The 24109-nt window shown below is 38.3% G+C and overlaps 3 protein-coding genes across 3 annotated transcripts; all 3 read left to right on the top strand.

Moving 5' to 3' along the window:
* Positions 1 to 3479: 3479 nt before the first annotated feature.
* LOC122663924 (protein O-glucosyltransferase 1-like) lies at positions 3480 to 6985 on the top strand. The gene is made up of 6 exons (XM_043859593.1): positions 3480 to 3762; positions 4165 to 4727; positions 5556 to 5748; positions 5971 to 6035; positions 6132 to 6342; positions 6453 to 6985. The coding sequence occupies exons 1-6, from the start codon at positions 3586 to 3588 to the stop codon at positions 6798 to 6800; spliced, it is 1557 nt and encodes a 518-aa protein (XP_043715528.1). The 5' UTR covers positions 3480 to 3585; the 3' UTR covers positions 6801 to 6985.
* A 3516-nt stretch (positions 6986 to 10501) lies between these two features.
* On the top strand, positions 10502 to 12944 carry LOC122663926 (O-glucosyltransferase rumi homolog). The gene is made up of 5 exons (XM_043859595.1): positions 10502 to 11062; positions 11494 to 11686; positions 11790 to 11854; positions 11972 to 12182; positions 12606 to 12944. The coding sequence occupies exons 1-5, from the start codon at positions 10554 to 10556 to the stop codon at positions 12942 to 12944; spliced, it is 1317 nt and encodes a 438-aa protein (XP_043715530.1). The 5' UTR covers positions 10502 to 10553.
* Positions 12945 to 13399: 455 nt separating this feature from the next.
* On the top strand, positions 13400 to 23709 carry LOC122665997. The gene is made up of 6 exons (XM_043862114.1): positions 13400 to 13552; positions 17791 to 18410; positions 19368 to 19545; positions 19676 to 19740; positions 19866 to 20355; positions 23170 to 23709. The coding sequence occupies exons 1-6, from the start codon at positions 13400 to 13402 to the stop codon at positions 23707 to 23709; spliced, it is 2046 nt and encodes a 681-aa protein (XP_043718049.1).
* Positions 23710 to 24109: the final 400 nt, after the last annotated feature.

The following is a 24109-nucleotide window of genomic DNA, read 5'->3' as shown; positions in this document are numbered from 1 at the left end:
TTTTTTTTTTATCCACTCTCACTAGATAAACAAACAATTTCCATTACCAATAGGTTTTGTTAATCCATCTTAACATGACCCATCAGTAGCAATCCATTATTGAACATATATATTATATAGTTTTACTTATTTTATATTTCAAATATGATGCAACAATTGTTGCTTATTAATTTATTTATTATTTTATTAATTAACCCAATTTATGCATGAGTTAGTATTCGAGTTTGGGATACTGGTTTTCTATTCGTTTTTTCTAGTTCCTATTCGATTTAGAATCTTCGGTTTTATGGTGCAAATCAAAACTGAACCTGTAAGAGATGATTTCGGTATTCAGTTTTGGTTTCATTTTGATACACTTATGCTAGATTGTATCATGTCCTCAGTTCCGTATTGCTACTGTATCTCGCTTTTATAATTTATCTTTCTTCTAATTATGAAGGAAGTATGTCAAGTTCATTTATCATATTATACTAAGCTTCCATTTAATTACAAGGAAGGAAAGTGAAATCCAATCAAAATAACTTTTTTATAAATATTACCTAACATGATTATACATCTAACTCCAAAAAAATTTAAATCAGATTATTAAATTTTATTATTTTTGCATAACTAAATTCTTTGATTTTATGAAAAAAATATGTATTCTATTTTAAAAAAAGCATAATTACCATATATAGTAAGAGTTTTAAATAAATAGATAAACATGATTAGAAAACTATCCATTTCGTTTTTTAAACTAATTTCACTTCTTTTACCACCCCTTTACTTGCAACTATGGATTGAGCTATTGTTATCGTTATCGGTATTGGCCCGGATCGATCAATTTTACTTTTACTTTTTATTAAAAATTGAATTTTTTTTTTTTGATAATTTTACCCTTAATCCGATACCTGATTCAGGAACTAGATATTAGTATCAACCTCAATCGATCCTGATACAATCCAGTACTGATACCTCAATCCATGCTTGCAACCTAATGAACCTAAATGTTAAAAGAAAAAAATGCAACCAAAATGTTGAACAGCAATTGGCTTTCAGAATTAACACAAGTTTACTTTGTAAAGCCAATTCTTTTCTTCTTGGGTGAGCGAACCAAATCTTTCATGAAAAGTAGGCTAAGATAGGTGTTATTGGGAGGATGCAAATTTTATCCTCCTGATTCGAAAGCAATATACCATAGATAAGATATGAAAATTCTATCAAACAAAAAAAAAAGATAAAATATGAAAAAGCTGGAAATCTTGTACTTTTTTCAGTACTTATTGTATAAGCTAGCTTTCCATGTTGCATATTTCTTTCAACTCTTTCCCTCATCACATTTTTAGCTCTATATTTTCACATAGTGCACTTTGGACATTTAAATGACCGATTTTCCCTCTACTCACGGTGAATGTGATCTCATTCATCATAGGGTGGGATAGGACGAGAAAGGGTATTGGGAGGGCATTTTGGAACATACAAAAACCCTAAGACGGCTTGTGAATCTTAGGATGATGGGTGAAACATTCTCTACGGGTGTAGGGAAATTTAGTCTTTTAAAAGATCGTATTAAAGACATAAAATAAATCAGGTACAAGATTGCCCTCCATCGAATTTGATTCGGATCATTAAGTTGAAATTGGTCAAAATTGTGAAAATGAAATCGTTATATGTTTCTTGAATTCTTGTATCCGTTTTGAAGTTTGCACCATTTTAATATTTTTGTTGATGATCCGACCTAATGGATCAACCTAACTTGGACGAGTATTACCTTGTTTTATACTCTTGCTGTGTAAGCAAGAATTAGAAGAGACACTTGGGTATTTTCGTGTTAGGGTTTTATGGTGAGAGTTCTTGCTTTGACTTTTGGTGCTCTTGAGAGATCTCCACTGCATTTTGCTTTCATTTCATAATGAATTATCTTCAACTTCATCTATGAATGTAGTACACCAAATTGATGGATGTGTGAACCATGTTAAATATTTGTGTCATCTTTACTTGAATTTGTTTTGTTTCTTAGTTTTTTGTGTTTACAAGAATTTGAAATAAGCATAGATTTCCAAAGATCATTGGTTTTTGGAATTTTTCATTTAATTTCTTTTCTTTATTTAGTTAGAAGAAGAAGTTTGATCTTAGATTTTCTATATTTGTAGGGAAAATTATCTCCTTCAGTTCCTTACCCACCCAATTCCCCAACCCCTCTAATAGGAGGTGAACCCCACCCCGATAGAGTGTTAGGGCAGGGGTAGGGTGGTCATTGCGCTTTCTTGTTAAGGGGACTAGGGACTGAGCAGAGAATTGGAGAGGATAAAGATACCATTTTTAGTTGCTAAAAAAAAAAAGTAGACTAGGTATCCTCTATTTGATGGCACATTGGGGGGGGGGGGGGAGAACTAACGAAACAGAATATCCACTCATCTGACCCTGTGTAGAGAATATGGACTCCTCAGAATTAGCCATGTCAGTTGATTCTGGTTTTAAGGTCTATTCCAAAAAATATATGGTTAGATGGTTTTATCTCCACGGGAAAAGGGTGGACACACCACCAGAGCCTCACTGTTTCTGAGTCTATCCTCCATTCCTCCCCCACTCCCAATGGGAAATGACCACCGTGTCCCTCCTATTGGGTAAGGTCGGCGTGACCAACCTTCTCTTTATATCCACATAATTAGATATTTGTCCACTATAAACATTCCCAATAAATAAACAAGAACAAACAGAAATACAAATAGTGGGCGGCTAATACATGGACGAAGTTTATTTATCATCTACTTTTAACTATTGATCCATCCATGATCATTGGTTGGATCGATGCAGATGGATTTGATCGACCAACACAATTTCGAACTTGTTGACATTTGATCCGTATTTCGCAACCTAACCGTATTAATTAATTAAGTAGTATTTTTTCAAGAACTCAATACAGATGATTTTGAATATAAATGAAAAAAATAGTTGATCAGGAACTCTGGAATCCTGTTTCATACTTTTGGACGACTTCTTCATCGCCGTCTTCCTTTTTTGTCTTCTGCGTCTTCTGTCTTCCCCCTTCCCCTCAGGTGTGTATGCATCTCTCTTTCCTCCGTTACTTCAATTTTTAATTTCATTGAATTTCTGCACTTGGTTCGTATCAGGGGAGCTGTGAGAGAAATATTTCTCTGCCTTTTCTTCATTCCCTCCCTCCCCCATTTTTACTGTTGTACTTGAATCGTGTTATTTACAAAAGCTTCGTTGTACAGATCTCGGATTCTTGAGCAAGCAAGTTGGGGAAGAGATAAAAGGAAAGTTTTGTTTCGTCGGAGCTGAAAAGTCTGTAATTTAGAGGAAACCACAGAAGACGTAAAAGGGAAGTTCTTTTCGGGGGTACACAAGTGAGTAATTAAAGACTGTATGAAGTATTTGTGCTTGGTTAACAGAGCTCGACCTGTAGAGCTGCTGAAGCCTGAAGGAATTAGAGGAGTACATCAGTAGTCTGTGGGAAAATCTCTCTTTAATTTTTCTCCTTTTGGGGGAAAAGAGGAATTGCAGTGGGTTGCAAGCTTCATCGGATAGTATAACCTGAGAATCTATGCTGGACAGTTCCAACTCAAAGTGCTCTGAGTGAAGATGAATATGGGAGATAACAGCAAGAGATTGCCGAGCGTTTTCTCAGTGGTGCCTGAAGTTTATAGGCACTTCACAGAAACGACATGGCCGGTGTTCAAGAAGGGTCCGGTCAAAACCATTCTTCTCTTCCTGCTCCTCTTCGTCTCCGCCCTTGTTGCTGCTTGGTGGACCAACACCGTAAGTCTCTCTCTCTCTCTCTCTGTAATACTTTTCTTCTTCTTCTTCTTCTTCGTGTTTCACTTATCAATCAAATTAGGAAATAAAGAAAAACAGCGAAAAAGTGCTCCCCTGATTGCTCCGGCCATTATTGGTTCCGCCGGCGAGAATCTCGGACTTTCCACTCACACGTGTCAATCACCAAATTAGTGATTTGGCCTTAAAAGAATTTTCTCCAATTAGGACTTTTCCAACGATTTCAATGTGTGTTGAGACTTGAGAATGGCATTTGTCACAAATCCCACGGCTGGAAAAGCCAACTTCCCAATTCTTTCCCATGTTACCACATACTATCATATTAAGCTGCTTTTGGTTATGAGATAAGCTGATGCCAAAGTTCATGTTTTCTACAATCTTTTACAGTCAATTACGGATGTTACGATTCTAAGGTCATTTCTGCCCTCCAACAAGACCGTCGAACAGTCTGAAGAGAGAGTTATTCATGAATTCCCCTTCAATTGCTCCAACATAGACTTAGCAAGAGGTTGCTCCTCTGGGACCCACCACCATAATCACACATCATCATCATCATCAGGTGAGGAATGCCCACATTACTTCAGGTGGATTCATGAGAATCTACGGCCATGGAAGGAGAGAGGAGGGATAACAAGGGAGATGGTGGAGAGAGCAAAACACACAGCCAATTTCAGATTGTTGATCGTGAACGGGACAGTGTATGTGGAACGATACAGCCCAGCATTTCAGACCAGAGATGTGTTCACATGGTGGGGGATACTTCAGCTGATGAGGAGGTACCCAGGGAGACTACCGGATTTGGACCTCATGTTTGATTGCGATGATCAGCCGGTCATCAGATCTGACGATTACAAAGGACTGTTTGCGAAGGCCCCACCACCCCTCTTTCGTTACTGTGCGGATGACACCACACTGGATATCATTTTCCCTGATTGGTCCTTCTGGGGCTGGTAAGTACATATCAATATTCCTTTCTCTTCTTCTTATCTTCTTAATTAACCCAAAAAACAAAAAAAAAACAAAAAAAACCCATTGTTTCTTTTCTATTGTCCTTTGTACTCATATTCCAATGCATTCTAGGTTGAGAACATGTTCTAAGAATTTAAAAAAGAAATTGTTTGGTATACATTGTCGTTCATAAATATTAGAGAATGTAATCCATTTTGGAAGAGAACAACCGGATCCAAATGGCATTCTAATCCTATGTTAGAAATGTATTCAATAAGCCGTTAGTGTGCGCATTTATAGATATTTTGATTGTTGTGATTCCCTTATAGATATTATAAGCAGAGGAAAGTCAATTAAACTTTTCAAAAATAAGAGTGCAAAAGAAAATGTCGTATCACTGATGTAGAGGTTCCTTAATTTAACCTATAATAAATGGGCAAGAAATGGCTATCTCGTCGCATGTCCTGTGTATGAGCGTAAGGGTCAATGGGAGCATGTGTGTGAACATCACACGGGATGGAATTAGGCGGTCATTTCATATCTGCCTATGTCTAGACGCAAGAGCCATGCCACCGGGGTAGCGTTCTTTTCCCAATAAGGTATAAAAGACTTCTTGATATTTAGAGGGGAAAAAACAAGTACAGTGATTCCATTGGAAGGTTCCAATAGAATCCTAGAAAAGAGGAAAATGAGAATTATATCTTTGAGATATCACAAACGCAATTAATCAAATTAACGATTCAAAATCCTCAATTCTGGTGGAGATTGTATGAGTTCTGAAAGAAATTCATGAAATGATGAAGTATATGTACATTTGGGCTTTTTTACAGGCCAGAAGTGAGGGTAAAGCCATGGGAGCCACTGTCAAAGCAACTGAGAGAAGGCAACAAGAAGTTGAAATGGAGTGATAGGGAACCTTACGCTCACTGGAAAGGGAATCCCTATACTTCTCAAAGCAGGCAAAACCTCATGAAATGCAAACCCTCCTTCAACCATGAATGGAATGCTCGCGTTTATGCCCAGGTAACACTTCTTGCTTAATTTCATCCTCTCTATTAACTAGTCCCTTTGATTATTGTCATAAACACTAAAATTGTATTTGGGATGCATTCTCGGAATAGATTTTGGTCTAGAAGCAATAAAATAGAGACGAATCAAGTTTCAGAATGCATTGTAGTTCCAGAATCTATCAAAAAAAAAAAAAGAGACTAAAATGAAGAAAAACCTGACCTTAATCATTTGCAGGATTGGGAGAAAGAATCTCGAAACGGTTTTAAGAATTCTGATTTAGCAAAGCAATGCACACATAGGTGAGCTTTCATTAACTTTTGGAGTTCATCACCTTACTGCTATTTGTCATTTCTAAGTTTTAAAATTCTTATATTTAATTTGATGCATTGAAATAGGTATAAGATTTATGTGGAAGGAAGAGGTTGGTCGGTCAGTGAAAAATACATTTTGGCCTGCAATTCAATGGCATTGGTAGTGAAGCCTCGATACTATGACTTCTTTTCCAGAAGTTTAATGCCATTGCAACACTACTGGCCTATAAAAGAACAGGATTTATGCAGATCTATTAAGTTCGTTGTAGACTGGGGAAACACTCACAAAGAACAGGTAATTCAAATTCTCCAATTGCACTTGCAGGAATTTACATTTTACAATGGAGGTTAAAGAAGAATCTAAAGGGAATTCCATGGGCTTTTTTTTTCAAAAACTTGTTGCAGGCACAGGACATTGGAAATGCAGGGAGTAAATTTGTACAAGAGGAGCTGAAGATGGATAATGTGTATGACTATATGTTCCATCTCTTGAATGAATACTCTAAGCTTTTGAAGTATAAACCCACTGTACCTGAACGAGCAGTGGAGTTTTGTTCAGAGATAATGGGTTGCCCTGCTTCTGGGTTGGTGAAGCAGTACATGAAGGAGACACTGGTGATGGCTCCTAGTGATACAGGACCCTGTAACATGCCACCTCCCTTCAACTCCACAACTCTTCAGGATTTTCTTGGTAAAAAGGAGAATTACACTAAATATGTAGAAACTTGGGAGAATCGAAATCAGCAGCATTAGCATTCAGAGAACTTCCATTTTCATGTCTCTTTAATACTGCACAGAAAAGAAAATAATCCCACAAGGAGAGAATAGGAATCTTGTAGGTGTAATACAGTACAATAAGGGTTTCTATTTTTTCAATTTTTTTTTCTTACTGAGAAAATTAATGATAGAAACAAAGCATTAAGAGGAAATTTTGTGGATTTCACAGTGGATTCTCTACCACTTCTGTTGTGGTTTCTTTTTAATCTTTGTTTCGTAAGGTGCAAATTGGGAAGGCCCAATAAAGGCCCGGTGAGAATATGAGATGAGGGTTAACTCTCATCTAAGCCCATCTCTAGCATAGACTGGCCACAACAAATAGGATGGATATCTACTCCACTAAGCAACCTTAGTTTCTCTTAATGATATATTACATTGGACTGGTTTGTGATTATTAATTAGGATTAAGTTTTCCCTTCCCCTTCCTCGGTGAAGTAGAGAAATCCCTTTTTCACTAGTGATGTTACCATGTGATTGGATTCTTGTGCCATCGATAAACTCTCAACCCTATGTACAAGGCCAAAAATACCTTTCACAAGCTAATCCAAATGGTTAGATGTCCATAATTGAGAGATTCCTTTTTTACCATGGGTATAGAAAAACTCGATTCTATTAATCATAGGGGAAAAAGAACATTAATTGAATGGATCGTGTGGCCCCTTTGACCAGACATAAGACCATTCTAAATTACCTCCCCACCCCCTGTAAAATCAAAGTACCATCCATTTTGATGATCATGTTGGCACGCGCATTCATTTGCCTTGCGCTGGTGTGAGGGTCATGCAACGAGTCAACGATTTCTTCTCCTAATTATAAGAAAAGGTTCTTTGAAGTGTTAGGACAAGGTACAATAGTACCATTTTATGTATCTCTCTCCTCCTCACATAAAATAGCTTTGTTGTCGTCCAATGTATGATGCTATTTTATGGCTGACTTCATTGCAGTGGTGCCCACTGTCCGTTGTTTATTGTAGAAACGAGGAACGCACTATCCTCTGTCTAGGTTTTGGGTACAGTACCACAGCCCGTCGTGGGAGGTTAGTGTTTCTTTGTACTTCAGGAATGAAGACTTTGAAGGATGATTAAGATATCAAATCTTAAAGAAAAAAAAAAAAAGAAAAACTGAATGAAATACCCTTTGATGCTTTTCCATGCCTTGTAATTGGCACGCTCAGGAATGTTACAAATGTAGAACGTGAATGTAATGCCAGCTTCGTGCACAGACAAAACAATATTTCATTCCTCTGGTTTATATTCCCAACACGTCCTTGATTAATTAAAAGGTTTTTAAGTATAAAACCCAGAAACTTAACGTGAGTTAATTGCTTATCCTCTCTTCAATTTGGTCGTCGTCTTCATCATCTGCTTCATCTTGTAAGAGTTTAACTCTGCTTTTGGTTATTCAAAAAGCAGTCATGGCTTATGTGATTTGATTTTAGAGTCAAAAGTAAGTAAGGGTAACCCACTTGGATTTCTAGGGACAGTTGAAGGCGTTACCAACCAACCCAACAAAGACACAGGAGTAGAAATTCAGGTATTCTCCGATTGCTGTTTTTTTTTTTCTTTAAATTGGGGAAAATTACCAATTAGCTAACATTGGGTTTGGGTTTACAAAATTAACCATCCAATGTTTATGTTAACGGAATTAGTCAGGTCGAGTTTGGCTATCACAAAAATAGCCAAAATAGTATCCCATCTTGTCCGGTTGGTTGCCCGTGGGCGATTCCAAGGATGAGCGACGATGAAGTTTTCATAACCGCATTCTCCATGAAATCTTTTGAGCTTCTCAATGTGGATACCAATCTCCAAAAAATCCTGTGTCCGCAATTACATTTTTGTTCTCTTTCTCTCTATCCATCCCAGCAGAGCTTCTCCTGTTCCCACCTGCAATGGCTGGCTCTGGTTCAGGTGCCGATGCATAGGAAGATTTTGGTGGATTCGATTCAGATGAAGGAATCTCAAGCACCCTAAACATTGGGTGGTTAATTTTGTAAACTGAAACTTAATGTTAGTTCTTTTTTTTTCTGGTTTTTCCCCTTTTTATCATCTTATTGATCGATTCTTATTCTCTGAAAACAGGAAAATCGATCAAGTAAGTGTAAATTACAATTGGGTAGGTGGAAGCGCATGCAGTACTAGAGGAGATCAGAAGGTAAGTCTGAGAAAATCTGACAAACAAGCTTGGACACTTTTGGAGAAACTGAAATTTGAAGATTTCCTGGATAATTTTCTACAACTTTATATTAAAAGACAGAATGAGAGAAAACGGTGATAAATGGCAGCCAATGGAGAAAGGAGGTGCAAGGACCATTTTGACATTCTTCCTCCTGTTCGTTGCAGCTTTCGTTTGTGCTCACTGGATCGATAATGTAAGTGATCCTTTTCTTCTTCTGCAATTACGAAAGGACTACTACTGTCTTTGTTTCTTCTTGTCCTTCTTCTTCACCTGGATATAAGCAATGATTAGTTCCCGACGGTTTTGGTTCCAGTTGAGTTGGTTTCGGTTCTTGAATGATGAATTAATACGAAATCAAAGCAATAAAGAAAGTTCGGTTTCGATTCGAGTTGGTTTGGCCCGATTTGGATTCATCTTAACATACATATTTATACCTATCTATGGGAGAAAAAAAAAGCTGTTTTTATTTTAATGATTTTCAAGTTTTAATTTTGAGCCGATTTTGGGTTCGATGTCAGATGTTTTTGTTTTCCATTCGGTTTCAAGGTCCTAATACCCCAATTCAAAACCAACCCAATAAGAAATCTTGGTTTGGTATGAGCCTTTTCAGTTCAGGTTGGTTACTCAAGTTGGCCCTAATATTGATAGTCCTGGCAAAAGAATAGATTGAATTAGCTAAGTTATAAAATTTGACATGTGATTAATCCAAATTATGTCATCAGTGTCCAATGATAAGAACTATCAAAAAGAATGTGTTAGAATAGATATTTATTTCTAATCCACCAAATTATGGTGTTTTAATTTTAGGGTTTTGCTTTGTGTAAACAAAGTTTGGATGAATTGAGACTACAATCAAAAGAAGTTGCCCTCCTTCATTCATGTGGAGGGCACTCTTCTTATTATTATAACGAGGACAAAAATAGTATTATTACACACCATAATTAAAAGCACTATGATATCATATATTTAATTGGTCTTTGTCCTATTAGGTTGGCATCAAATGACAAAGTCTTGCTCTAAAAATTGTTTACATGAACAGCATGTTGTGTTACGTGCAATAGTGGAGCCTTAATATTAGGTTTAGTTAATGTTTTGGGAAAATATTTTCTACACCCAGACAAATGGGGTGGGCAAAATGACCAGCCTGCTCCTGAATGATATCCATCCCATGTGTGATGTGTCTGGCGTAGCCTACAGCTCTGTGCCCTTTCATGCAGACAACATCGGACTTTTCTTTTTTTGAGAATGGATCATTTGCACGTACCAACAGGTAAACGTACATCTCAAAGCCAATCATATTTTAATTTTATTTCCATAAAACCCCCCCTCTTCCCCTTGTAAATGACAAAAATAAGATAAGTGATTGGCTTTGACATGTACCTTCTCTTATTCGTACGTGTGCAGAGAAACCGAACTCCTTTTTTATAATAAAATTTATTTTTGGCTCTTAAGCAGTCTATCAGTGGGTCAACGCTAAAGGCTTTTTTGAACTCCAAAGCCCAAAACCAATCAGGAAGCTTTGTAAGTCCCTCATCAGACTTGAAGAAATTAGGAATGCAATTGGAGTGTTCGCCGGTAAACCAAACCAAGCAGGGATGTCCAACAGCAGCAATCTCTCCTGCAGTGACGTTTGAAACCACAGAAGATGATAATCGAAAGGAGGCGGCGGGTTCATGCCCAGACTATTTCCAATGGATCCATGAAGATCTACGGCGATGGAAGGTCACAGGAATCACAAGTGAGATGGTGGAGAGTGCAAAGAGTAGAGCAGATTTCCGGTTGGTTATAGTGAATGGAAGGGTTTATATAGAGAAGTACAGAGAAGTGTTTCAGACGAGGGACTTGTTTACGTGGTGGGGGATTTTGCAGCTACTGAGGAAGTACCCTGGAAGAAGAAGACTACCAGACTTGGACCTCATGTTCAGCTGTGCCGATAAGCCTAAAATCAGATCAAGCGATTACCAGCTACCAAACACCACTACTGCTCCCCCACCGTTGTTTCAGTACTGTGGGAATGCTTGGTCCTTGGCTATCGTTTTCCCTGACTGGTCCTTCTGGGGTTGGTAAAATTCCTTCTTCACTTTTCCTTGTTACCACTTCACCAAAACATTAAAAAAAATAACATAGACCAAAACCATTGTGTGGAACGATGAATCTTGGGCCGGGCCATGAGAAATGAAAACTTGAATTACAAATAAAACATGTATAAGCCCTTTGATTTAGCCCAATTCAAAATTCAAGAAAAGCCCAGCAAAGCCCATCCTATCTGGATTCCCAGGACCCACCTGTGAAATGACCTAAACATCCCTTGTTTTGCTAGACTGGATCCTCCAGCTCCCGCCATGGCTGGAGGAGAGCCGAATTGTTGTTATCTCTATTGAATACCCACATTGTGCACACATCTCTGCATCTGAACACTAAAGTTCATGGACACCACCAGCCTAACAAGCCATTCCTTAATATTGGATTTTTTTTGTGATCTGTTTTGGTGCAGGCCAGAGCTTAACATAAAGCCATGGGAAATTATGTTAAAAGAATTTAGAGAAGCCAATGAAAGGAAGAAATGGATTCAAAAGGAACCTTATGCTTTCTGGAAAGGGAACCCTTTTACCTCCAGAAGCAGGAAAAACCTAATGAAATGCAATTCTAAAGACCAGCAGGATTGGAAAGTTAGAGCCTACGCCAAGGTAATTAAAAGTGATCTACTCTATAATTTCTTCATTAATTATTGTTAACTTCTTGATTGTTACTAGTATGCAACTGCAATGGTAATACAAGTAGTTCTTGCAGAATTGGAAAAGTGAGATTCAACAAGGTTTTAAACAATCAGATTTAACGAAACAATGCACCCACAGGTGAAATTATTAACAAATTAACACTAAATGTTTATAATTCTGTTTTTTTAAGTTTATATCAGATTATAATTCCTTCTTAATTTTTGTAATTAAATTTCATGTTTAATCAACATACAGATATGGTATTTACATAGAAGGAAGAGGTTGGTCTGTTAGCCAGAAGTACGTTCTAGCTTGTGATTCCGTTACTTTGTTCGTAGACCCTCAATACTATGACTTCATCACAAGATCTCTAATGCCTATGTATCACTATTGGCCTATAAGAGGCGACGATATGTGCAGAGCTATTAAGTTCGCAGTCGATTGGGGAAATATTTACAAACAAGAGGTGATGATTCTCTCTTTTTAATTCTCATGTCAAGTTTCAATCAAGATAACGCTTTTAAAATCAGGTAAAAAAAATGAAATCTCATGCCGATAGTGTGGAGATTCTTTCCCACGCTATAACACAACTAACTCTTTCTCTCTCTCTTTCTCTTTCTCTTTCTCTTTCTTACGCGGATAGAGTTGGCCAAACACAGCCTAAGTCTGAAATTAAAACATGTAACCAGTTATAATCAATTTCTATATATTCATATAGTCAAGATTGCCTTATCACCCTTCCATGTGGTAAAACATTGTGCTAGTTGAGAAATACTCTCTAGTTTTGCCGAACTAGAAACCACAACTCGCATGTTTTTAGACACCTCCACCCCCTTCCCCCTGTCTTCCCCTGTTTTTTTTTGGTATTAATCCTCCTGAGACTTAGCAGGCACAAGCCATTGGAAAGGCGGCGACCAAATTCATACAGGAGGAGCTAAAGATGGATTATGTGTATGACTACATGTTTAATTTGCTGAATGAATATGCCAAACTCTTGAAGTATAAGCCCACTATACCTGAAGGTGCCATTGAATTTTGTTCGGAGACAATGGCTTGCCCTGCAGATGGGTTGGTGAAGAAGTTTATGATGGATTCCATGGTTAAGGGTCCTGCAGTTACAAGCCCATGCACCATGCCTTCTTCCTTTGATCCTCCGGTTAGGCAAGCTTTTCTAAAAGAAAAAGAAGCTATATTAAAGCAGGTGGAGGAAATGGAGAAGAAATCTTAGAGGGTTAACATTGTACGATTGTCCTTTTCATTTTCAATTCTTATGAATCCTAAACCTTTTTCTGATGGCTAAATTATGTTTAGGTCCTGTAAAATAAAATTTTATGTAAACATAATTGTAGAAAACTCGGCCCCATGCTACAATATAGAGGCATTTTTCTGATTGGATCAATGACTGGAAGGGGTGCAGCAATCTGGGGAAGAAATATAAAAGACTGGTTGATAGCCTATGCAGCTTCATAATCTGGTTTTTATCGAAAGCAAGAAACGACCTGGTATTTGGGAGGCAAACCTGGACCTCCTGGGAGGTGATCCAAGCAGCTCAAGATGCTCACTTTGAATTTTCCGACGCCTATTTGCCTACTGGTTCAAGGAAACATTCCACTCCGGCTAAAGCTACCATTCCTATAAGGCCCTGAGAACCTCCAAAGCAGCCCTTCTACAAATTAAATTGTGATGCTTCCACGAATCATAAAAGCCGAAAAAGATGAATTGGCTTTATACAAACCGATCTTAGCTTCTTCAGAGATATGCATATTTGAGAACATCTTTGAAGGCGAGGCTATTGCTAACCGAGAGGTGATCTCTTACATTCAGAATCCTTCAAAGGTGCCTCCGCTATATGTGCAGCCAATCATTTCAGACATCCAATTCCTCATACCCCACTTGCTCTCTTGTAATTCTTCTAGTTTCACACGGAAATCAAACAATGTACGTAGCTGATTCCCTAACCAAAAAGGTGCTGTCTTTGCAGTGTACAACAGTCTGACCTATTTCCACTCTATGGTTGATAGATCTTTGTAAATCAACCATAAGTCCCTCACTTGCAAATCAATAGACGTATGTTTACCCCAAAAAATATAAAAAATAAAATCAATGTTGTGGGCCTCCTCCCTCTATAGGGTGATTTGTGATCCTTTAAAAGTGATTTCCCTATAATGGATATATGATTCCAATACAAGTGTGCATCGTTTCCATCCCTCTCTCATTCTCAGGCCAAACAAAAATAAATTTCTTCATATACTTTTGTTTTATACCGTACATGAGGTGCATGATCTTGAATTCTGATCCTTAATTAATAAAGACACGATGAGAGATGTTAAGGCTTTGACCTTGTACTTATGTTGCATCATGATCAATGCACATAAATTTGAGTCGTTTTATGGGTTAGAAAATATCTCTATTAATGATTATCTAGAGAAACGGAGAAAAATCCATAGAAAATATTTTGATTGGGGGATTATTTATGTAAAGTTTCATCTCCGTTTGATTGCAAGGGAAATTGAAGGGAAAGGAAAATTTTCAAACCTAAAGAATAAACTTTTGTAATCATTATCCAACATAATTATATCAAAAAAATGACATTACCTGGTTGTATGCGATGTGTGGCTTCTGCACCTAGACACATGGCTGCACAAAATGACAAACACGTTCTCAAGGATTTTCGCCTTTATGGGTGTGCGGTGGTTATTTTGTGCGGCCTTGTGTCTAGGTGCAAGTGTTGCGTGCCACACGCTACCAAATAGTGTTCTTTTCCCCTAATTGTATATAATACTTAAATTTTTTGCCATATTTAGTAATGATCCTTTTAGATGTAATTTTTATTTATTTTTTAAATTCAAAAGATTTAAATACAAAATAAAGTGAAATTTAATAATCAAATATGGGATGATTTCTAATTAGTAAAATTATAACCCGGGGTAATGATTACAAAAATTCTTTATTTCGGAATAAAAAATAATAATGAGTTTTGAATGAGATTGAAATATATTTCAAGAATTTCGTTCAAGAGAGGGCAATATTAATGTTTTTCCATGATGATCTAATAAGTGCTTGTTGACCAGAAAAACTATCTATATTTATTTTTTGGGATAAGTTCTCTGCACCAGGGTAGCAGCTTGGGTAAAAGCTTTTTATTTGATTTGAAATTTTGATAAGAGATTCTCCGGAATAAAAAGAAATAATGAGTTTTGGATGAGACTGAAAGCTATTTCAGTAATTTCATTCAAAAGGGAAATATTAATGTTTTTTCCATGATGATGTAATCAATGCTTGTTGACCAGAAAATTTTTGTCTATATATGTTTTCTGGGATAAGGTCTCTACACCGGGCGCAGGGGTAATGATTACAAAAGTTCTTTATTTGGGTTGAAATTTTGGTAAAAGGTTCTCCGAAATAAAAAGTAGGGAAAAAAGTCACAGTGCGACCGATAAAGGTGGATAAGTGCAACACTAAACGCAACCACCATTCATTTAAACCGTTGATTTAAATAAGCAAATCTTAGCCGTTCATTCCCTTACCGTTTAACTGGTACCATTGGTGAACCAACTTTACCAAATCCTACCATTCTCTCTCTTCTCCGGCACTGAGCCTCTTCATCTTTACTTCTGCCAGTGAATCAACTTTACCCTTTCGAGGTATCGGGATCCTACCATTCTCTCTCTCTTCTCCGGCGGTGACCATCTTCATCTCTGCTGCTGCTCCTCCGACGCTGACGGTTGATAATCTCTGCTACCACTCACCCTTTTCTTATTTCAAATATTTTTTTGGTGCTTATTTTCCTCTATTGATAGTAATTTTTTTTTTGATGGTTCTATTGGCAGTAGTTGGTTTTGCAATTCCTCCTTCCATTACGGTTTTTATTTTTTTTCCCCATAAGTTTTCTTTCTTACTTTTCTCTTGGATTAGTTTTCAAATATGTTGTGTGTAACTTTGGCGGGTGGATGCTTTCTGAAGCACGATCGAGACTATTTTATAGGAGTAAAGATCGATAAAAGTAGTGGAGGAGTGGTTGAGGTGTTGGCACTTACAAAGGTATCAGAAATGAAGTAGGGTAGTGGTTTCCTCGGAATGAACCATAGAAGAAGAGAAGTGGAAGGGATCGGGATGAATGTAGCAGAAAGAGAGGCAAACCCTTAACAGCTAGGTCGTTCCGACGAGGTGCTCCTCCAACGTCGGAGAAACAGACGCTAAGCTTCCCGAAACCATTACCCATCAAAGGAATAATCCAAAGGACCAATGGAATAAGTAAAAACCCTTTGGAATTGAGAGAGAGTTCAGAACCGATCTTTCATGGCTGATTTACCTACGATTCCTCTCTCTGCTCTTGCGTTTCGGAACTCGGCTAGGCAAAAATGGTTCCGGCGGCAGCACCGAAATCCAGTTGGTCATCATCTCTACCATCACCAGCAAAATCACGGAGTGGTTTTCCCATGACTAATCCATCTGCTCCTCCAGTCAGCAGGTTTATCGTCGGAGACGGCACAGAGTCCTATGAGGGATCAAATGACTTAGGGTAGTAACCGGCTATGGGAGGTAACAACCAGTTAATGTTAAGGATAAGTTTAATATATTAAATGGATAGAATTGATTTAAAATTATTCTAACGGCTCAGATTAAGCCGTTGCGTTTGGAGTTGCGTTTAACAAAAATACCCGTAGCGCTGCTACCTCTCACTCTAAAAAGTAATAATGAGTTCTGGATGAGACTGAAAGGTATTTCAGGAATTTCGTTCAAGAGAGGGAAATATTAATGTTTTTTTCCATGATAGATGATGTAAATAGTGCTCTTTGACCAAAAAATCTTTTGTCTATATATATTTTTTGGGATAAGTTCTCTGGATAAATTCTTTGCACCAGAGGCGCACCGGTGCAGGGTGCGTCCAAACACATGGGGTGGGTGAAATGACTGACCCACCCCTCTAATGCCCAAAATTTCGCCCCTATCTTGTCCCATGTGTCTGGACGTAGCTTGCGCCTAGATGCGCTCCCAGGACAAAGAATGTGAGCCATTATATTTTTTGTCTAGGTTTTCAAAGTTACAAGATAAAGATAATACTCTCTTTCCTCATGTGAAATGACCTTATTGTCCTCCAATGTAAGATACAGTTTTGCCACACTTCATATGTGCAGTAATCTATGACACTTGCTTGAAAACCCCTCTTCCATAATAGTATAGGGGAAGAGTTTTATATCCGGGAGTGTGGCCTTTGCATCAACATGGGGGCCAAGGGAGAGCGCACATAAACATCAATAGGGGTGAGATTTCTACCTTCCATGGGGGCGGGATGGTCATTTCACCATCTTGTGTTTGTGTTCAGGAGCCATGCTATGTTACAGAATCCTTTTTCTCTATAATATAATGTAAAGATTTACCTAAAAATAATAATTTAATGTAGAGATATTTCTCCACATAAATAAGATTATAATCCTTTTCATATATTTCCAAAAAAAAAAAAAAGATTTATACCTCTTTAATTACCAAAACAAAATAGATTTATTTCCTTTTAAGATATATATTTGAGGGTGTGACTCATCCAAATAGTTGTCATATCTCCTGCCATATCTACACAAAGTGATGTGTCTATACGTCTAGTAGACACAACCCTTCTCTCTTCTCTTTTTTTATAAATACTTAGGCTACCCACTCATGCATCCTGTGCGTGCCCAACTTCGTCTCTTTCTCTCTCTCTCTTTTTTATTTATCAGACCTATCTTCCCCTCTCTCTCTCTGTCTCGCGAGTCACAATGCCGCAAAACAGAAACTGTGATGCATGGCGGGTAATAAAGAAAGTAGTTGGAAGTCCCATTTTCACTTTCTACCTCCTTTTCGTAGTAGCTTTCATTTGTACTGTCAGGATCGAAAATGTAAGTGATCATTTCTTTCTTTCATATGCAATTACAAAAATAATACTACTACTCTCTCTGTTTCTTCTTCTTCTTCTTCTTCACAGGGGCGAGGCGGGGGTTTCTGGATTTTTCTTCTTAATCTTTGATGAATTTTTATTGGATCGTTAATTCCATTTTTTTTTTTTTAAATTCTTTTGGTCTTTTAATTTTAATTTGCAGTCTATCAGGAACGCAAAGCTGAATGTGTATTTCAACTCTCTAATACCAAAGCACCACCAGTTTCGAATTGGGATTATTCCCTCATCAGATAACTGGAAGAAGAAACTAGAAATTCAATTTGATTGTTCGTCGACACTAAACCAGACACATGTCTGCCCAACATCAATAATCTCTCCTGCTATGATGTTGGAAACAACAGAAGATTATTATTATTATTATTATGAAAAGTCTGCTCGATGCCCAGACTATTTCAAATTTATCCAGGAAGATCTTCGGCCATGGAAGGATACAGGGATCACAAGGGAGATGGTGGAAAATGCAAAGAATAGAGCAGATTTCCGATTGGTTATAGTAAATGGAAGGATTTATGTAGAGATTTACAAAAGATCCTTTCAAACAAGGGACTTGTTTACGTGGTGGGGGATTGTGCAGCTACTGAGGAAATACCCAGGGAGATTACCAAACTTGGACCTTATGTTCAACTGTGGTGATCTGCCCAAAATCCGATCTACCGAATATCAGCAACCAAACACCACGACTGCTCCGCCACCCTTGTTTCAATACTGTGGAGATGCTACCTCGTTAGCTATCGTTTTCCCTGACTGGTCCTTCTGGGGTTGGTAAGTGTTAAATGCTCTGGTTTCGGTTTCAACGGTTTCTATTTTAACTGGTTTCAGTTTCAATGAAACGGTTTCGGTTTTAAATGGTTTTTTTAATTCTTTAGTCAAATGACTTCTTTATTTTATTTTATTTTTTGTTTTTTTGTTTTTTATTACCATTAGTTGTTTATTTTAAGCGTTGGGTTCCTCTACTGCCAAGCTGCCTCTACTGTCATGTGCATCCCAGACATAACAAGACGGTGAAATGATCGTCTTACCCCTGCCTGAGCGCCTTGTCCGCTTTGCCCGCCTTGCTGTGTGTGGGGCGCACGGAGGTAGGGGCAGCTCAGAAGTAAAGAATCCACATCCTTATGTTCATCATGAATGACCTAACTTCCTATGTATATATTAATCGTTTTAAACGATTTATTAAGAGGACTCAGGGTTGGACTAGAATTTAAAAAGCCCGACCACACTTCCATTAAAGCTAATTCTCTTTCTCTCTCTCTCTCTCTCTCTCTCTCTCTCTCTCTGGGATCTAGATCTTCTACGGCGCGGGCTGCCCGTCTTGCCATGCTGCACAGACACAAGGCGGCATGCATTGACTGCCTTACCCCTGCCCAAGCGCCTTGCTCGAGCAGGGATAAGGCGGTCATTGTGCGTGGCCCTGTGTCTGTGCAGCACAGGCAGGACAGGGCAGCGCGCCATAGAACATCTGTGTGCCTCTCTCTACCAATCCGTTGATTAAAATTTGCAATTTGGATCCTCTACTGCAGAACTATCCGGCAGGACCGTGCTGCCCAGACATGGTGTTGCACGCAATGTCTGCCTTACCCCTGCCCAAATGCCTTGCCCGAGTGGGGGTAAGGCGGTCTTTGTGCGCAACACCGTGTCTGGGCAGCACGGTCCTGCCGGGCGGCTCCACAGTAAAGGATCTGAATCCTAAAATTTGATATTTTTTGTGTTATGTTGGTGCAGGCCAGAGGTTAATATAAAGCCATGGGAACTTCTGTCAGAGGAATTGAGAGAAGCCAATGAGAGGAGCAAATGGATTGAAAGGAAACCTTATGCTTTCTGGAGAGGGAATCCTTTAACATCCAAAGCCAGAGAAGAGCTGATGAACTGCAATTCTACATACATTCGAGCTTATGCCGTGGTAATGAAAAAAAAGTGAACTAAAAAACGCTTTAATATCTTTCTTTCATTCACTCACTGTAATGACGACTCTCGATCTGTAGTTAACTTGTTGATTGTGGGTTACTAGTGGCTATTACAATTTCTTGCAGAATTGGAAAAATGAGAGTCTACAAGGTTTTAAAGAATCGGATTTAATGAAACATTGCAGCCACAGGTGAAATTATTAACAAAAACTAATTAATTTGGCAGTGTTTGGTATGCATTCTAAGTCGATGATTTCCCCGTATTCGTATAATTAATTCCATCTTAAGTAATTTTAGGGGATTTCTGGATGAACAGATATAAGATTTACATAGAAGGAGTAGGTTGGTCAGTAAGCCAGAAATACATTCTGGCTTGTGATTCCGTCAGTTTGGTGGTACAGCCAAATTACTATGACTTCATGTCAAGAATTCTGATGCCAATGCATCACTACTGGCCCATAAGGAGTAGTGGGAATGATATGTGCAAAGATATTAAGGTGGCAATCGAGTGGGGAAACAGTCACCATCAAGAGGCACAAGGCATTGGAAGGACAGGCAGCAAGTTCATAGAGAAGGAGCTAAAGATGGATTATGTGTACGATTACATGTTTAACTTGCTGAATGAATATGGTAAACTGATGAAGTATAAGCCCACCATACCTGAAAATGCCAGCGAAATTTGTTCGGAGACAATGGCTTGCCCTGCAGAAGATGGGTTGGTTAAGAAATATATGATGGATTCTATGGTTAACGCTACTGCAGATTCAAGCCCATGCATCGTTACTCCTCCCTCTAATCTCTTGAGGGTTATGTAAAGATTTTTCAATTTCTTATGAATCCAATAATGTAAAGGTTTCGTTTGTACTTAAATAAGAAGATTATATCTTGAATTATTGCCCTTAAAATAATGTTCTCCACCCAGTATTCGTTTTCCTCTTACTCTGTCTTCCTGCTTCAGTACCTGTTAAATAAAAATTAATCAAAATTTTCAGGGAATTACCCGGCAATGTAGGTTGAATTTAGGCTGCGTTTGGTATGCGCTGTTGGAATATATTCTAGCTCGATTTCGCGTTCTCAAACAATAAAAGCAACTATTTTTATTGTTGGAAAATGCAAAACCGGCCTAGAATATAATGCATACCAAACATAGTTTGAGCCTAAGATGCATGATAACATCCGTAAAGGGCATACGAGAATGGGATCCACACTCGAGAGAGGGGGTCAGTGTGAGCTCAGGGATGGGGAGATGTGTCAGAGTTTAGGGTCTCTATTTGAAGGATCCTAATCCTTTACGGCCGGGCAGCCAAGCGGCCATTGTGCAGTCTCACACAGGTAGGGTGTGGACTCCATCTTGGCCCTGCCTGTGTGAGGCTGCACAATGGCCGCTTGGCTGCCGGGCCATAGAGGATCCAAATTACTATTTGAAACTGGAATCGAAACCAAAATCGATTCCAAATCAAATAATTGGAAGGTAACTGAATTTGTTTAGAATCCAAAATTAAGGAATAGAATTGATGTAGGACTTGATCAGCCCTGTGTCTAGGCGTAGGAGCCACACACGCAACAAGGTAGCGTTCTCTCGCCCTTATTTGCACTTCATGTCCAACCAATGTGAGGTGAACCGGTAGAATAGGTGAAGGTAGTGGAATATAAAAAATATTGCGGAAATAAAAGAGTTATCAATGAAAGACAAGCAAATAACAAAGATAACACAAGAATTTATAGTGGTTCGGTCAAAACTTGTATACGTCCACTCCTCTCACCTTAGAGAGAATTCCACTAAAAAGAATCTTGAGAATGAGCAAGAGAACTCGTACACATCTTGATTGAGAGCAAGAGAACTCAACACTAATAACTACTCTTGATTTCGAGCAAGAGGACTCAACTTAACACATATAATAAAAATTTACTAAGAAAAGGATTACCTCAACCTTAGTAAGCGTGTAAGCTACCTTCCACCCTTGGAGCTTGAAGCTAAGTGAGGTAGAAGAGCTTGAGTGTGTGAGCTTTGTGATGAATTGATGCGTACAATCAATGAATGGCTCACTTGATGCTATTGCAATGAATCTTGTAATGAAGGCTCTTAATTGTGATTAGTAGTTGTGATTAGAGCCTTAAACAAGAGTCTATTTATAGACTAGGTAGCTCTAATAATTATAAAAACTGTCTTAAGATCGGATTGGATTAGACAGTAATAATTCGGTATACCGATTCCTAATCCGGTATGCCAGTTCACCAAATTTCCTTATATGTTCTAACGTATAACGGTCAAATTTCAACAATCATATCTGATCCGGTATGCCGGTTCAGGGTAAAATATAGCCAGCAGTGATCTGGTATGCTAAATCACTATCCAACGTGCGCTAGAAAGCTACTATACGTAGGCTATTTCCTGAGATCAATAATGATCCGATATACCGTTTAAGAATCCGGTATGCCGAATTAGCTATTTTCTGCTGAAATAAGTTAAATCCTTTATGGGGTTACCTTGGGGGTTTCCAAATTAAATTGGTCACATGTATTGGGGTTGTTTTAATCTCCTAAAGTCATTCTATATGAATGTATGTGTGTGTGTGTGTGTATATGCATTACATTAATTGTGACTTTAAATAATCAATTTTACAAAATAGTACAAACTCTTCAAGACTTAAAGTTGACAGTCTTTTTCAACCAAAAAAAAAAACTTGACAGTCTTCAATGTAGACTTCTTCTATTTGACTTGGTCTTTATCTTCAAAATTTAATTCTTCATTTTATGTCTTTAAGATTAACTTTGAGCATTAGTCACTTGACTTGAGTGCTTGCTCCAATTGAGTACGTGCTCCCCCTTACTTAGTGTTACGCTCTTATCTAAACAACTTAAACAAGAGTTAGTCCAAAAAGTGATTTTATTTGTTATCATCAAAACCTTTGTGTCATCGTGATTTGGAGTTTATGAGGTTTTTTCCTCAACAACTCCCCCTTTTTGATAATAACAAATAATCCAACAAAAGGTAATAATGAAGCAACTTAAATTAAAGCACTATATTGAAATTCAACACATATCATTGATATCGAGGAAAGTTGCACAAATATTCATAAAATATGAAATAAGCAAATTATAATATTCAAAACATTTCTGATATCAAGGAAAGTTGCACAAATATTCATAAAACATGAAATGAGCAAATTACAATATTCAAAACATTTCAATTCAAAACATTCCATTCCATTACAAACATTTTATTCCATTTCCATTGCCATATATTTCTCCCCATTTGTTATTGTCAAAAAGTGGATAGAGAGAATTCAATGATTTGGGTCAAATGGTGGAATAGGAGGGATGGAGCTTGATTCACCGGGGAAGGGTGCTCGAAAAGGTGGTCGATACCCTTGAGGAGTAAAGCCTTGTGGTGTGGCTCCTCGTGTGTCAAAAGTGAGATGACCAAGATTGAAAGATAGATTGTGGATTGCATTGAGGATCCCATCTTGGCGAGAATTGATGGAGTCAAAACCGGATTTCACTTCTTGGCACAGAGAGGTCACGTCTTCTTGAATTCTTTATTGTCCAAATTCAAGTTCCATGATCCGAGTGTTGGCTTCGTCCATGTACTCATCACTGCTAAAAATCCATTCTTGTAGAGTTACCGGTATTTCTTCTTGTGCTTGACGAGGAGGGGGCACATCATCATTCAAGTTTTCTTCGGTTTCGACAAAGACATCGGAAGGAGGAGGGATACCTATGGTGTGGAAGCTATTTCGGGTGATATGTTGAAAAGACAAGGTAGATGCCTTTTCACAATCAAGGAAAATATCAAAAGCCCGAAAAAGGCAAGTGAGAAGACGGCGATAGGAGAGATTAGTGTGCTTGCGGGGGTGAGCACACGATTTCATGTACCTCATGATGAAGTATGGAAGGCAAGTAGGGGTGTTTGTATAAGCACAAAAGGTGAGATAGGCTTGTGGTGTGAGACACTTACTTCTATCTCCTCCCCTAGGGATGAAATTGTGTTGGATGATGTAAGAGATGACATGAGGGATGAGCTTGAGTCTTCCGGTGACAACGGTTGCCGCATTTGGATCAAATTGCTTGTGGATGGAGGAATAGACTTCTTCATGGTTGATAAGGTCTCCAAATTTGGGGTTCTTCGGAGTCTAAAAGATACAAGGTCCATCACTTGAAATTTGAAGGAATCGGGCAAGGTCAATAGAGAGCTCTATATGAAAACTTTTCACACAGGCAGGGGCGAAATGATCGCCTTACCCACTGCCAGAGCACCCTGCCTGGATGGGGTCCACACCTTGCTCTCAGCTCCCCGGCCATAGAGGATCCAAATTGCTATTTGAAATTGGAATCAAAACCGAAACCAATTCCTGGTCGAAAAATTGGAAGGTAACCGAATTTGGTTAGAATCCAGAACTAAGGAATGGAACGGAAGTAGGACTTGATCGGCCCTATGTCTAGGCGTAGGAGCCGCATGATACACGCAACCAGGTAGCATTCTCTCGCCCTTATTTTTTTTCTTAATACTGTAATAGAACTTCTACATAATAAATAAAAAATTTTGAGAAAAAGGATTGC

This window comes from Telopea speciosissima, chromosome 6, assembly GCF_018873765.1.
Source record: "Telopea speciosissima isolate NSW1024214 ecotype Mountain lineage chromosome 6, Tspe_v1, whole genome shotgun sequence".
In the NCBI taxonomy this organism is placed as follows: Eukaryota; Viridiplantae; Streptophyta; class Magnoliopsida; order Proteales; family Proteaceae; genus Telopea; species Telopea speciosissima.
The sequence above is the reverse complement of the archived record's forward strand: the minus strand, read 5'-3'. Positions and strand labels throughout refer to the sequence as shown.

What these genes read in the sequence shown, in the direction of transcription:
- LOC122665997 (XM_043862114.1), top strand. Translation starts at nt 13,400, where the DNA reads ATGCTTCCACGAATCATAAAAGCCGAAAAAGATGAATTGGCTTTATAC. An exon ending in GACTGGTCCTTCTGGGGTTG is followed by an intron (nt 18,411 to 19,367) that starts GTAAGTGTTAAA and finishes ATGTTGGTGCAG; the next exon opens with GCCAGAGGTTAATATAAAGC. An exon ending in ACATTCGAGCTTATGCCGTG is followed by an intron (nt 19,546 to 19,675) that starts GTAATGAAAAAA and finishes AATTTCTTGCAG; the next exon opens with AATTGGAAAAATGAGAGTCT.
- LOC122663924 (XM_043859593.1), top strand. Translation starts at nt 3,586, where the DNA reads ATGAATATGGGAGATAACAGCAAGAGATTGCCGAGCGTTTTCTCAGTG. An exon ending in GATTGGTCCTTCTGGGGCTG is followed by an intron (nt 4,728 to 5,555) that starts GTAAGTACATAT and finishes GCTTTTTTACAG; the next exon opens with GCCAGAAGTGAGGGTAAAGC. An exon ending in GAAACACTCACAAAGAACAG is followed by an intron (nt 6,343 to 6,452) that starts GTAATTCAAATT and finishes AACTTGTTGCAG; the next exon opens with GCACAGGACATTGGAAATGC.
- LOC122663926 (XM_043859595.1), top strand. Translation starts at nt 10,554, where the DNA reads ATGCAATTGGAGTGTTCGCCGGTAAACCAAACCAAGCAGGGATGTCCA. An exon ending in AAGTTAGAGCCTACGCCAAG is followed by an intron (nt 11,687 to 11,789) that starts GTAATTAAAAGT and finishes TAGTTCTTGCAG; the next exon opens with AATTGGAAAAGTGAGATTCA. An exon ending in GAAATATTTACAAACAAGAG is followed by an intron (nt 12,183 to 12,605) that starts GTGATGATTCTC and finishes GAGACTTAGCAG; the next exon opens with GCACAAGCCATTGGAAAGGC.